This window comes from Prionailurus viverrinus, chromosome C2 (genome assembly GCF_022837055.1).
Source record: "Prionailurus viverrinus isolate Anna chromosome C2, UM_Priviv_1.0, whole genome shotgun sequence".
In the NCBI taxonomy this organism is placed as follows: Eukaryota; Metazoa; Chordata; class Mammalia; order Carnivora; family Felidae; genus Prionailurus; species Prionailurus viverrinus.
The window spans coordinates 55,227,538-55,242,173 of record NC_062569.1 but is presented as its reverse complement, the minus strand read 5'-3'; the positions used below and the strand labels follow the sequence as shown (position 1 = coordinate 55,242,173).

Sequence of the window (14,636 nt, the reverse complement as noted above, 5' to 3'; positions counted from 1 at the left end):
TTATGATGCCATTTCATGATTCCTTAATTCACAGGGTGATTCAACTGAAGCTGAAGAATTTTAAGTAAATTGGTTTATTTTTAGGTAAACTGGTCTGTATCATGAAAATAACCCAAGAGCAGACTGCATGTGGGGCCTGAACAAGGGAAACCCAAAACCTGCCCAAAGAGTTACATTATAACATCAATATGCATGAACAAGATCAAATATATATGGACAAGAGCCTGTCAAAAGGCTCTGACAAAAGCCAGATTGATGGGGTACCCACTGGCCAAATTTGGGACAACGCGAGCATCAAAGTAAAAAATTCAACCAATAGAAAACCAAACAACCCAACTTCCAAAAACAGACAAAGGATCTGAATGGCCATTCTACCAATAAAGATATATGGGTAACAAGTACATGAGAAGATGCTTAACATAATTAGCCATCAGGGAGACGAAAATTAAAACCACAGAAAAACACCACCATCCACCTATCAGTCTGGCTTTAAAACAACCTGACACCACCAAGCGGTGGTGAGGATGCAGAATAACTGAAATGTTCATACATTGCAGGCGAGAAAGCAAAATGGCACAAACCACTTCAGAAAAACAGTTTGGCAATTTTTTATAAAGTTAAATATATGTATACACTTATAATAGGATCCAACAATCCCATCCATACTTATTTACCTACGTAAAAGGAAAACCTATACAGAAATGTTCACAGCAGCTTTACTCCTAATCATCAAAACCTAGAAATTCAAATGTGCCTCAACAGGGGAATGGATAACTGGAACACTGTATTACTCAAAATGAAAAGAAACAAACCTTGGGTGAATCTCAAGTGCACCATGCTGTGAAAACAGACTCAGAGACTACATACTGTATAATTTCATTTACGTATTTTGGAAAAAACAAACCATAAAGTCAAGGAACAGAACAGAAATTGCAGGGGTTGGGGGGATGGTTAAGGATGAAGGAAGGGCTTGAAAACAAAGGGGTAGCAAAGGGAATTTGCGGAGGGGGAAGGTTGGAGGAATGATAAAATTGTTCTGGAATTTGTGGTGGTAACTGTGTGAATCTACATGTATTAAAATTTATGGAACTGTAAATGACAAGACTGAATTTCATTGTCTTTAAGTTGAAAATAAATTTAAAAGGAAAAAAATCAAGAAAAATCATGATTAAAAAGGAATAAATCCTCTAACTCCTTAAAACAGAAAACCAACTAACAACCTAAGAATGCTTAGGGACATCTGGACTAATCAACAGCACAAGTCTCCAGATACAAATGCATTGAGAATTTGGTATTACTTCTGGGAACTTGGTATTACCTCTAGTCCTGCTAAAAGGGTTTACCCTAAATCTAATCATGAGAAACCAAACAAGCCCAAATTGGGGTCATTTTACAAAATAACTGGCTTGGACTCTTCAAAAATGCCAATTACATAAAACGTAAAAACTCAAGAACTGGTCCAGATGAAAAAATCTGAAAAGAGATATGAGAACCCAGCGCAATGAACAATCTTAGATTTATTTTTTCTATAAAAGACTTCATAGGTGGGACAACTGACAAAATTTCAATATGGCCCACTGATTAGATATCACTATTGTGTCAATGTTAATTTTATGATTTTGATCATTGCCCTATGGTTATGTAAGAAAATTTAATTAGAAAGAAAGCAAATGAGGTAAGCGTTGGCATTTGGCCAAATCTGAGGAAAGGGTATCCAGGAATTCTTTGTACTATTCTAGTAACGGTCTGAAATTATATCAAAACTGAAAGTAAATTATTAAAAAAAGTAACATCCCTTGGACTAAAAATAACAGATCAAGTAATCTAAAGGATGGAATCAATATGAACAAATTTACTAAAATAGTCTAGAGAAAACACTGGCACTTACTCAGTATTGACTACAGAGGAGTGTCTAGTCCTGACACTCAAGCCTGGAGTTCTAGATTCTACTATGGCAAAGATAAGCTTGATGCTGTTAAATTATACAAGCAATTCTCCCTTAACTCTCTGCATGCTCATAAAAAGACTTCCACCTATAAAACAACACCTTCAAGTGGAGATCTGGCTACAAAAGAAGATAATTCATCATACTGACTTAGAAATTACTCATATTTATAAACTGGGTTATAAATCAGCTTCTTGAAAATTTGATTAATACCAGCCTTCCCAAATTGTATCAACTCCGGGACATGAACAAGAGTATTTGGGGACCCACAGCCTGGGAACCATACTTTTAAAATGGTAAGTTTATCAAGGCTGTGTAACTGTGAGGGCTCCTGGCTATCACCTTTTCTATTAGCTACATTCCTTCACCTCGTCATAGCCTTCTTTCAACCAAGAAATTTCATTACTCATAAAGACAACATCAAAGAGAATAAGACTAAATAAGTTCAGCAGGAAACTGTATTTTTAGTGGGAAAATCATGAAAAGTACTCAAATAATTTCACCTGGGAAAACTGCATAAGATACTATCATTTAAATATAACACTAATACAATCACTTTAAGGACACACAAAAAAGGGGAAAATGTTTTTATTTCATGCTTCTTAAAGTCTTGACATACAAGAGGTAAACCAAACCACAAGTGAAAACTTTAAATATGCAGACAGAACAGGAGCCACTATAAAAACTTCAGGCCTTTATCCATAACTTCAGAACTGGGGAGTCTAATCGTAAAAAAAGGAAAATGCTCCATTCAGCACTCACTTAATTGCCTTATTTAGTGGTATACCTAGAGTTTATGAAATAGCTCTTGGTTCTGGCATACTTAGTAAGTCTGATATTGCTTATAGAAATAGGATCTTAATACTTTATTCTCAGAACACTTTAAAATTCAAGCCAATGTTTTTCTTTCAAAGAGTGGAAGGTATTTCTCATTCAAGTCTGATTCATGGTTTTATAAAGCATAAAGATCATTTTCATTATTTCATCATGTATATGCTGGATTCAAATATTCTTTTTGATGGTGATCTACTCAATGACAGAAACTTAATAGGAAGAAAATTCCTTCCTTCTCAATTTGTAAACCAAAATTTTAAAAGCAAAAATGTTTGAAGTGATAGGAAGACATTTTTATGACATAAGCTACTGTTCTAAGCTGCTGGCCTGAGCAAAAATAACAAAAGTACACATTGTTAACCTTTAAGTAGTCTATGTTTGCTACAAATCCATACATATTTTAAACATATTTTCTTCTGCAATAAAAATCAAAATAATCCCCAATTTAACAGCTTTTGAAGATGTTAACATTTTGAATAAAATAACTTCTCCCGAATGTCCAGGAATAAACTGAACCACAACTTACCTACCCCAATGACATAAAAATGATCAAAGTGCATAAAAAGTTCCTATTAAAAATGATTCTTCATATGCACTTTTACTAAAGCAATCAATGCAAAATGAATGTAAAGCTTGTTTTATGATTCAAGATTTAGGTAACCTCCAAATAATCACAACTTTTAAGATTTGAAATCCAGTGCTACAGTATGGAAAAGAGTAGGGTCTCCTAAAAAGGCAAACTTACAAAATTCCACACGCAAAATGGCCTAAATATCTGTAATAATTACATTCTCCATAATCTTTTATCTAAAACTTCAAAGCCATCAATCTCTTTCAGTGCTCTGAATGAGCAATCAAAATAGTCCCATTTATTCAAGTTTAAAACTAAATTTCTCCTCTCTCAATATGGAAGCACAAATGGAATAGACAATAAAAGTTATTTTGTCCAACATCCTGAGCCTACAGATATGGAAATCATCTACAACCCAATCTCATTGTGTCATCATCGATTCACCTTCTTCACCAGTAGCATCTTGGGAAATATGAAGGTCTTCAAGCATCTCAGCCAGACTAATTCGAGGTGCTCCTTCATCATCCGTGTCACTTTCCACAGGAATGGTTGAGTCTAAAAAAATACAAGGAGGATTTCAAATACAAATATGAAAATATACAAAATGCCTGCCTCTACCATCTTTACTATCATTTAAACATATTATATTAGCAGTTCTTGTACCATATCTAGAGCAGGCATTTATATTCACTGAATGACTGAACTGCATAAATATATAAATAAATATCCACTAGTATAGAGATCAGGAACTTGAAGGGTCATGCTCGGATACAATGATATCAAATATGATAAGGCAAACAACATTTTAATAAGTCCTACTGTTCTGCAAGTGTTTTTATTTTTTGCAAATGTTTAATTAGAGGACTTTTAAAACCACACAGTAAAAGTCATTTATGGAATGAAAGTTTAAGATACCAAAATACTTATACGGGGTTAACATATCTATACAAAAGCAAAAGATGCAACTTAAATCAAACACTGGTAAAACACTAACCTCTATAAATGTTTACATTTTTTCTAATTGCCTCATCTTCTTCAAGATCTTCAAGGAAATCTTGGTATTGCCTACAGAAGAATAAAGAAACATTTAAATATTTCATCTTTACCAAGACACTATTGAGTTTTTTTCATTTTCAGCACTGTAAGATAAATGTGTTCCATGTATGAAAATCTTTAAAAATAATAACTGAAGGTCAAATATGGATGTTAATTAAATAGTCTGACAAATTTAAAAAAATATTTTCTTTCAAAATTACATGATACATACACAATTGGGGTGCCTGGGTGGCTCAGTCCACCTCTTGGACTTAGCATGCAACTCCTGATTTCAGCTCAGGTCATAATCTCACAGTTTGTGAGTTTGAACGCTGCATTAGGCTTGCACTGACAGCACGGAGCCTGATCATGATTCTGTATCTCATTCTCTCTCTCCCCCTCCCCTGCTTGCACTCTCTTTCTAAAAATAAATAAACTTTAATGTCCCTCCCCTCAAGTCATATGGCTAAGTTAAAATACATGCACTTTTAAGTCTATAGATGAAATAACCAAATATGTACTTATAATATCTAATTGAACATTATATATTTATAAATACTTACTTTAAATTACATTATGAGACTCTATTTTGCTATTTACCACTCACATTTCATGACACAATTTTATTTAAACTCATTTTTTTAGACAGTGTCTTAACCATTATTAAAACCATTTTTCAATCATCCAATATAATTTTCTAGAACCCAACATCTTCATTTCTCCTTAAGTTGTTTGAAAAACAGCATATTTAGAACAATCTGAGGGTTGATGGGGGTGGGCGATGGGTACTGAGGAAGGCACCCGTTGGGAGCACTGGGTGTTGTATGGAAACCAATTTGACAATAAATTTCATATTAGAAAGAAAGAAAGAAAGAAAGAAAGAAAGAAAGAAAGAAAGAAAGAAAGAAGGAAGGAAGAAAAACAGCATATTTGATATTAAAGGGCTATTTTCTTTTCATCTGGAGTCGTAAGTATTCACTTGCTATTTGCGATATCCACAATGTAATTACTAATGTTAACTTTTCAAATGTGCTGTTTACAACAATGTTGCAATTCTCAGGTCAAAACCCAGGAAATAATAATCAAATCTGTTAAATATCATTATATCCTCCCTACATTGATTCGATATCCTCTTACACTGATTCAATTAACACAATAAGAATACAAAATTAATACTGAATGGAATAATCATGTGATGACTATATAAAATATAAAAACTATAAAGATTTATTGTAAGGATTTCCTTTGAGACAACACATAAGGTTTAAAGAAAAGTAGGACCTTTCATCATCTGTATCCATGTTTTCTCTCTCTCTTGCAAGCTCTTTCAGTTTCCAGTTTCTACGACGCTGACGTTTCGTACGGTCATAGTTCTTCTTGATTAACACCTAAAAGTAAAAGAAATATTTGCAAAGTTACAAAAAAATGGGAACTAAATAACGGGGCCTCCAAGTCCAATAAAGTTAAAAAGAGAAAGATTCTGAGAATGCCAAAAAGTCACCAAACTGATGAGTGGTTACATCTTAGGGAAAAAAAAATAGGGATCAAGAGGCAGGGTCAAGAGAACTTTTAACATTTTTCTTCATGTACTCAGTATTTTATGAAAATGCAGTCAGCCATCGTTTGCATAACTGTTATAATTTACTAATGAAATTTTCCAGTGACTTAAAATTAAACTGCTTTTTTATACCCAAAACTTCAAATTTCTGATGTCTTAATCATCCTGAAATATTATCACAGGCAGGCATTTTTCCTTTTATTACTACTAGTAAGCACTTATAGAAGTACATATATCTTTCACAAATGTATGTCCTAGGGCAGTTTAAAAAATTGTGGAATAAGTGAAAATAATTTTACACAATGCAAAATCTTGTATGACTGTCTTAATCTCCTCTTACAACCTTGTTAGACTTTTATCTAAACTATGCTTCTATTTCCTAATTTACTAATCAATAAAAGCACAACTGGGTGGTGAGAAGGGGAGTCCTTATATCCTGACTTTATTTTTACCCACAGCTAAAGAGATTAGTGTTTATTTTAAAAGATAAGTCAAGCAGGAGATAAAGTCTTTCCCATTTCATATTCACTCTTGTTCATGATTCTAATAAACTCATGTTAGTATTTAACAGTTTTTTTTTTTCAGAAGTAACATTCTTTCTCTAAGACTCAACACTGTAAAGATTATTTTCAACTGCAATTATAGTTAAGCCTGAATAACCTGAATAATGGTTTAAATTCTAAACGCCTTAACTGAACAATATATGAAATAAGCTAAGCCTAAAAGAATGAACCTAAATTAAGTTCTAAAGGTCATCATTTTTAGCTGCAAATTTATTTTTGCTCTACGGACAGTACCAAGCCATTCTGACAGAGAGTGAAAATTCGATTATAAGATTATAAGAGCAACAAAAAAAACTCAATAAATCTTGGATTTTCTCCTCAAAGACACATGATTAAACATGAAGGCTTTTGCCATTACACCTTAACTCCAATTTCAAAAGAAACCTCTAAATAGAGTTTATTTTCATAAATGTGAACTCATGCATCTTACCCATAAGAGTTATCAATCCTCTTTAACACAGGAAAAAATCTAAAGCCTTACCACATCTGGGACTCTATCTGAGTTCATTTTGTTGACATGCTCATCATTTAAGTTACAGTTGGCCAAATCAAATCTGAAATAAAAACAATTAAACACTTAAGGACAGAAACATTTATGCTTTCCACATTACTTTTTACTTTATTTTAATTTTATGGAATTTAGAGTTCCTAAGATTAACATTTAATATGCTTTTCCACATTAAAAGTTTTGCAGTTTACTATACAGTGAACATGCCTTTACAGATACTGGTAAAGACAAAATGCACTGCTATCTGTGAGTTTCACATATTACCAATCACTGTCCACCTTATCATATTGCAAAAGAATCAAAACAGACATAGATCAGTACAACATTAAGAATTCAGTTAGATGGTTCCATTTAGTTTACTAAAAAAAAAATGATTCTTTAAAAAGATGGCCAAAATTGGGGCGCCTGGGTGGCTCAGTCGGTTGGGCGGCCGACTTCGGCTCAGGTCATGATCTCACGGTCCGTGAGTTCGAGCCCCGCGTCGGGCTCTGGGCTGACAGCTCAGAGCCTGGAGCCTGCTTCGGATTCTGTGTCTCCCTCTCTCTCTGACCCTTCCCTGCTCATGCTCTGTCTCTGTCTCAAAAATAAATTAAAAAAAAAAAAAAAAAAAAAATGGCCAAAATGGAATAACTATGAGCTTTTATCCAATCCAGTTTAATTTAGCTACCAATAAGCAAACTGTAACACTCCTAAACTCTTAAATTCTTTTTGGAATAAACAGCTTTAGTATTTTAGATGGCTTTGCTAGATCCCAAAGAAAATTTGCAATGTCAATCGCCAGTTTAAAATACTATAGTACTTATAGGAGCCCCAGGGTGGCTCAGCTAGTTAAGTATCCGACTCTGGACTTCAGCTTAGGTCATGATCTCAGGGTCTTGAGTTTGAGCCCCATATTGGGCTCTGTGCTGCACTGGGCATGGAACCTGCTTAAGATTCTCTCTCCCTCTCCATCTGCCCCTTCCCCACTCATGTGTGCATGCTCACACTCATAAAAGAGAGAAGGGGAGGGGAGAGGAGGGGTGGAGAGGGGAGGGAAGGAGAGGGGAGGGGAGGGGAAGGGAGAGGAGGGGAGGGGAGGGGAGGGGAGGGGAGGGGAGGGGAGGGGAAGGGAGGGAAAAGAAAATACTATAAAATAATACAAACCCCAATACCAGGTCTCCAGGATTTAGAAGATGTCCCAAATGAGTGCGACAGAAGTACTGTTTATCTGTATTCATTTCGGATGTTTTCTGTACCCAGACTTCCCCAAGCATATGCTTGACAGGAAAGAAAATGCACTCTTCAATAATCCAGGCATAACTCAAATGCATCTCACAAAAACTATATACAATGTTGATTTTGGTTTTCTAAATTTTCATTTTAAAGACAGCAACTGTTTTATTTTTCAGATCTCTGAAACATTGTCAAAATTAACAAATTACTGTATTAAATACAGAAAAACTCAAGGAATACATAAAATAAGTATGTTTATTAAGATTTTATTCAAAGCTTTATAAAACATTAAGAATGTCACCTAAATACAGATATCATATATAGAATTTTCAAAGCAAATGTTTTCACAGGGAGATAGGCAATACAAAGAGCAAAAAGAATAACTGAAAAAGTACAAGAATCTTAACTCTAGAAAATATGCTAAGCAACCCCTTATTTTATACATAAGGTTCAAAAAACCAAGGTTCAGACAAAACATTCTAGCAATCCCAGTGGCGCACAATCCCAGTAGCTGCTGCTGCTGCTGCTACTACAGAACCCAAATCTTTATGAAATTAATTTTTTAGACGTCTACTATTTGAGCTATAACCCTTTTTTTCCTTAATACCTACTGCAGAAACAACATTCCAAGTTTGAAATTTTAAACTAGAAACAATTAAAGTCCCTTTCCAAGATAGGATTTTACAAGCAATTATAATTGATATTTCAAATTTCTAGGCTGAATTAAGTATAGCATTTGCCAACACTTTTTACTAACAAAAAGAGACCTAAGTAAAATGGGATCAAGAGGGAAAAAACTAGGAGTAATAAACAGAGGAATTAAGGAATCTCAGGCGAAAAGAGACAGAAGGAGAAATGAAAAATGACAGGTCCCAGATTTCACAAAACTGCAAACACAAGGATGTTAATACAACTTTATTCATAATGGTCAAAACTTGGAAGCAGCCAAGATGTCCTTCACTAGGTGAATAGGCAAATAGGCGTGGTAAATCCACGCAATGAAATATTATTTGGTACTTAAAGATTATATGATTCTAACTATATACAATTATGGAAAAAGCAAAACTACAGAGACAGTAAAAAGATCAGTGATTGAGATTAGGAGAGAGGGGAAGGACGAACAGGCACAGAGCACAGAGGATTTTTAGAGCAGTGAAAATCCCTTTATGACACTATAGTGAGGGACACATGTCATCATCAAACATTTGTCTAAACCCATAAAATGTACAATATTAAGAGAGAAACATAATGTAAACTACCAACTTTGCATGGTTATCATGTATCAATGTAGATTCATCAATTGTAACAAATGTACCACTCTCATGGGTGGATACTGATAATGGAGGAGGCAACAGCATGTATATGCCCTGCATGTATATGCATGGAGTATATGGGACATCTCTTACTCCTCATAATTTTGTGGTGAACCTAAAACTGCTCTAAAAAAGTACAAGACTTTCAAAAACATTTTTTTAAGAACTCAGGAGCTCCCACTGGCTAAATATGGGGCAGTTTGAATGGGAGGAAAGAAGGAAGAGAGGCTAATAACAATGGGAAAAAAGTCATAACATTATTATGAAGAGATCTGGCTATCAGTGAAACAGCCAAACGCTACTATGACTTGATACATCATAAAAGATGCACAGCAACACTTCTGAAATGTTCTGGCCAAAATTAACCTAAGTTTAAGAAAGCCTCTTAGATCCACTTTTCATTAAAAGAAATTAAAAAGAAAGCTAAATGACATCATGAGGAAACAATAAGAGATCCATAAGATAAATGCCCCAGTTGCCTTAGGAAGTTATAAAAAAAAAAAAAAAAAAAGAAAGAAAGAATGGAAGGGGACTATTATTAAGTAAAAGATTTAAGAGGCATAATATTCACATTCAATATATGGTCCCCAACTAGGTACTACTTTGAATAAAACACAAGAGACATTTTGGGACAAACAAGGAAATTTGAATATAAACTATATATGAATGATAATACTTTGGTTATGTAGAAAAATGTTCTGTTTTAGAGATGCATTCTGAAGTATTCAGTAGTGATAACATATACTTAAATTTAAAATGTTTGAAACTTTTTAGTCAGAAAAAGTTTGCTTGTCATTTGGTCCTCCTATATAACAGTAAAGCAAAGAAATGCTTTTTCAGAATAAACATTTTTTAAAATGTTCCCAACATTAAAGAGAAACATGAATTTACCAGAAAAATTAAGTCTAATAAATTTCACCACAATGACCACACACTAAAAACAAATATGGAATGCATTTGTAATCTAATGAGGTGTTAGCTTTATCTGGAACCACATTTTGGAATTATACTAACTAAAAAAAATACAAGAGAGGGACCAAAATAATGAATTGGGGGGAAAAAAAAAGATGGGCAGGACGGAACTTACCTTTTTTGATATCATTCCAGCCCCGGCACTGCGTTTTAAATCTCGGACTATGCTGCATTCCATCACAATAAATTCCTCTAGCTGTTTGGGATGGCATAAACTATTGAAAGGGTTACTCCAGAAAGTGCTTCCATCAATATCTGCAACTAAGTATAAACACAGAACATCAAAGAACAACAGAAATGAAGTATTTCAAATGTGTTAATTAGGAAGAAGTTGATATATATGAACTGAGAAGCATGAGGTCAACAGAACCACAGTGGCAAATTTCTAGAGTCATCATTTACTCCTATAAATCAGCCCCAAACTTTTCACAACACAAGAGAAATTTCAGGTGTCAATCTTAAGTAGTTACTATCATCAGAATCCCACAGAGGTAAGTGCCTTTAAAATAAGATCAGATCCATTCAGTTGTATAGTTGTTCCATGTGCTGGCATGTTAGAAATGTTATCAATCATCTTAGCTGCTTAATTTATGGTAAGTAAAGTCCTACCTGACAGATGTTCATCCCAATACTGCAAACATACCTTTGACTTATGAATCTAATTGACAAGGGTAATAAAGGACTCTAAAAACTATAAACTCTATTTTTATAACAGAAAACTACATTACAGGAAATACATGAAAAAGATCAAGAAGTAGAAGATGAAAGCAAGTACTGAGACGCCTATCAATGTGAGATCTTTAAAAATTAGTTTTTATAAAAGGAATGTTAAAAATTATGTGATAATAAGAATTAGTTAAAATCCATATTTAAACTAAATGTTTTACTGCACTGCAAGAAGTCAAATATTCCAAACTTTGAAATATTTGCTAAACATGAAACTTGGCAATGAACCCAAATATTCACAAAAACTAAATGACATAAATAAGTCAATTTCAGTAAAAACATATGAACTAGAACTAGTAAATTTTTTTAAAGTTCACAGATTTATTTCTTCAAATAAAAAACATAAGGGTTACTAATCAAAAGCAGTTTTGTAAGAACTAAATAACAGTAAAACTCTTATCTAGTTTTTCATAACAAAAATTAATGAGAATGTTTGATAAAATTAATAACATAAGTTATTACTGCTTACTGGACAAAACTGTCAAGGCAAATATTTCCTAAAACTCACCTTGAAGGGTATTTGGATCTATGAGATGGATGGCGCTGGTTACTCGAATACACACACAAATCTGGTTCATATTTCCCAGGCTTTGTGCCAGTCTTGGAGACAGACAAACAACATTATCCTACGCATAAGAACTAACATTTAGAGTGAAGCAAATCCTAAATAACTGTCTTCAGTAAACACTCATCAATATAAGCCTGACCCAGGTGTATATGCCCAAACCAAAATGTGATTTTTAATTCTATTTATCAACAACGGGCCTAAAGAAAAGAATCAAATCTTAGAGAAACAAAAAATAAGCTCTTCCTTCTTAAGATGGGAACATCAATTGTAATAAACATGCTTTAAAAGTATTTTTCCAGATCTTATTCACCAAGCTATTAAGTTTATTTCAATTTTACTGAAGTGTGAACGCTTACTGCTCTATGGTAGTATAGTGTGAATTCTAAAGTATTATAAACATCAGAAGGAGAGTGATTTTCTAAATCTACTTGTGATTTCTTTCAATTTCCATAAAGAACAAATATCAGAGGAGCTAAATGTCTATCATGGCTATATGCACCAGTATGTAATCAAAGACTTAATGCATGAAAAGCACATATGTCCATGTGTACACTAGAAAATATTATCAGCAATGTAGTTACCTGTTTTTAAGCTACATTAAAATACAAAAGAGTTATGTTTTAAGCTATATCTATTCTTAATCATAGGCTCCTCCACTGAAGGAGCATTCTGTGCATCCCTAATAGAACCTAGTCCAGTACTTTGTTTTTAACTTAGTAAGCCTCCAAATATTAATGAAAATACTCTTTTATGTTGTATAAAAATATTCATTATCTGGCCCTTTAGAGAAGTTTGTTAACCCTGTTTTGCGGGGTTTTTTTTTGTTTTTTTTTTTTTAAGTAGGCTCCATTCCCAACAGCGGGGGGGTTAAAACCCTGAGATCAAGAGTCACATGCTGTACCAACTGAGTCAGCCAGGCACCCCGGCTGACCCTGTTCTAGGCTATCATTTCATTCCCGTTACTACACACTACACCATAAATTAGTGAGAAAGTATCTTTATAAAAGCTTTAGAATCACTGACTTAGGCATAAATCCTGGCTTCTTCATTTTGTAGTCATGTAACTTTGGGCAAGTCATCTAACCTCCCGAAGCTTCAATTTTCTCATGTTCAAAATGATATGATTTACCCCAATTATAATGAGATGTGAAGAAGTGAAATATACTCAAATATATTAACTTTATATGGGATGGTCACAATAAATTATGGCATTTATCATTATTAGTAGATATTGATATAAAAGTTCCTATATGGTATAGACCTTTAAACATATAATCTTAAATACACTGCCTTCTATTTACTAGATCCTCAGTAATTATTTGTTGAATTTTAATTCATTTATATTTTTGAAGCAGGGTTTTACTTTAATGCAATTAAATGAAATGATGATCTACATTTATTCAGATGTTTTTAAATCACAAAAATGATTCTATGATCTCATTTTCACAATACTGTTTAATTTCATCATGCCAAAATCCATTTTACACACATTTTACAAAGTGGTTCACTGATAATTATTTTAATGTCATTTCCTGTATTCAAACTTTCATAAAACTTTTCATGTGTCCAATAGGATCAAAAATTTTAAGGAATATGAACATTAAAAAACTGCAAACAGGCCTTTTAGTTAGTACACCAAAATGATAGGTATGCCAATTTATAATTTAAGCGTGATTATTTTAATATCTTTTTAACATGACTGCATATGTCAGAAAGGAATCCTTTAAGAGTTACTCTAAATTTTTAACCAATCCCAGAAGAAAATCAGGAGTTAATAATAATTACATATAAGCCAATTACTTGTACTCTTTTATCGACATAAATTAAATGAGAAAAAGTACCTTGCAAATTGGAACAATTTCCACAGAAAAAGTGCTTTTGTAATTGTATGTGTTACTATGGATATCCTGAGAGATCAGTCTCTGTGAGGCTTTGTGTCTGTTAAGAAAAAAAGTTTATAATAATAAAAAGACAAAGGTCCCTTCTTAGATAGTCTAGAGAATATCAATTTTTATCAAATCAAACCATCACTGTCCAAGGTTTGAAATAGCTCCCTGATGCCTATATCAACCTAATTTCAACCACTTACACTTCAAAACCTTCACCAATCAAACTGCACTCTACCTCTTTTCAACTTTACCTACTCAAAACGTCTAAAACATGCCCTTGGCTCAGACCAATGTAGTCTATATATATAGTCTATATATATATATAGTCTATATATATATATATATGTATATAGTCATATATATATATGTAGTCTATATATATAGTAGTCTCTCTCTCTCTATATATATATATATAGACTACTATATATATAGTATCCATTTAAAGCCACACTAATGTCCACCACAAGTCTTTGTTCACACTAATCTCATCTTTCACTATACTCTACCTTTCAAAATGTCCCATTTTAGGAGCTTCAGGCCTTCCTCTTCCATGAAGCTTCTCCCCAAAGCTCTCTACCCCCATCTTTCTTTTGTCTTATTTAAATACATTCAATCAAAGGTTTAGCACTATACTACTTATCACAGGGTGAGGTCTAGCTCCCCAAAGAGATTCTTATGTACTCTTTGGCTCATAATTCCCTTAAAGTAGCTAACCCAAACAGATGCTTACTAATTATGTAAGTATGTAAGTATTCTTACTACAGCTTTTTAAAAAATTTTTTAAGTTTATTTATTTGAGAGAGAGAGAGAGAGGGAGAACAAGCTGGAGAGAGACAGACAGAGAGGGAGGGAGGGAGAGAGAATCCCAAGCAGGCTCTGCCTTGTCAGAGTGAAGCCCAACTTGGGACTCAATCTCAAGAACCATGAGATCATGACCTGAGC

At 33.5% G+C, this 14,636-nt stretch overlaps 1 protein-coding gene across 6 annotated transcripts in view; it reads right to left on the bottom strand.

Moving 5' to 3' along the window:
• Nucleotides 1–2,517: 2,517 nt before the first annotated feature.
• The window catches only part of NMD3 (NMD3 ribosome export adaptor), an 82,197-nt gene continuing 70,078 nt past the window's right edge, over nucleotides 2,518–14,636 (bottom strand). For 5 of the 6 annotated variants that reach the window (XM_047874390.1, XM_047874392.1, XM_047874388.1 and 2 more), the window contains 9 exons: nucleotides 13,647–13,743; nucleotides 11,746–11,863; nucleotides 10,627–10,772; nucleotides 8,158–8,270; nucleotides 6,988–7,060; nucleotides 5,667–5,773; nucleotides 4,345–4,415; nucleotides 3,795–3,905; nucleotides 2,518–2,667 (listed from right to left, as the gene is read on the bottom strand). In XM_047874390.1, coding sequence (XP_047730346.1) covers nucleotides 2,633–2,667; nucleotides 3,795–3,905; nucleotides 4,345–4,415; nucleotides 5,667–5,773; nucleotides 6,988–7,060; nucleotides 8,158–8,270; nucleotides 10,627–10,772; nucleotides 11,746–11,863; nucleotides 13,647–13,743 — 871 coding nt within the window. In that variant the 3' untranslated portion in view covers nucleotides 2,518–2,632. Of the gene's footprint in view, nucleotides 3,906–4,344; nucleotides 4,416–5,666; nucleotides 5,774–6,987; nucleotides 7,061–8,157; nucleotides 8,271–10,626; nucleotides 10,773–11,745; nucleotides 11,864–13,646; nucleotides 13,744–14,636 lie in introns of all 6 variants that reach the window. The other variant, XM_047874393.1, reaches the window with a different exon arrangement.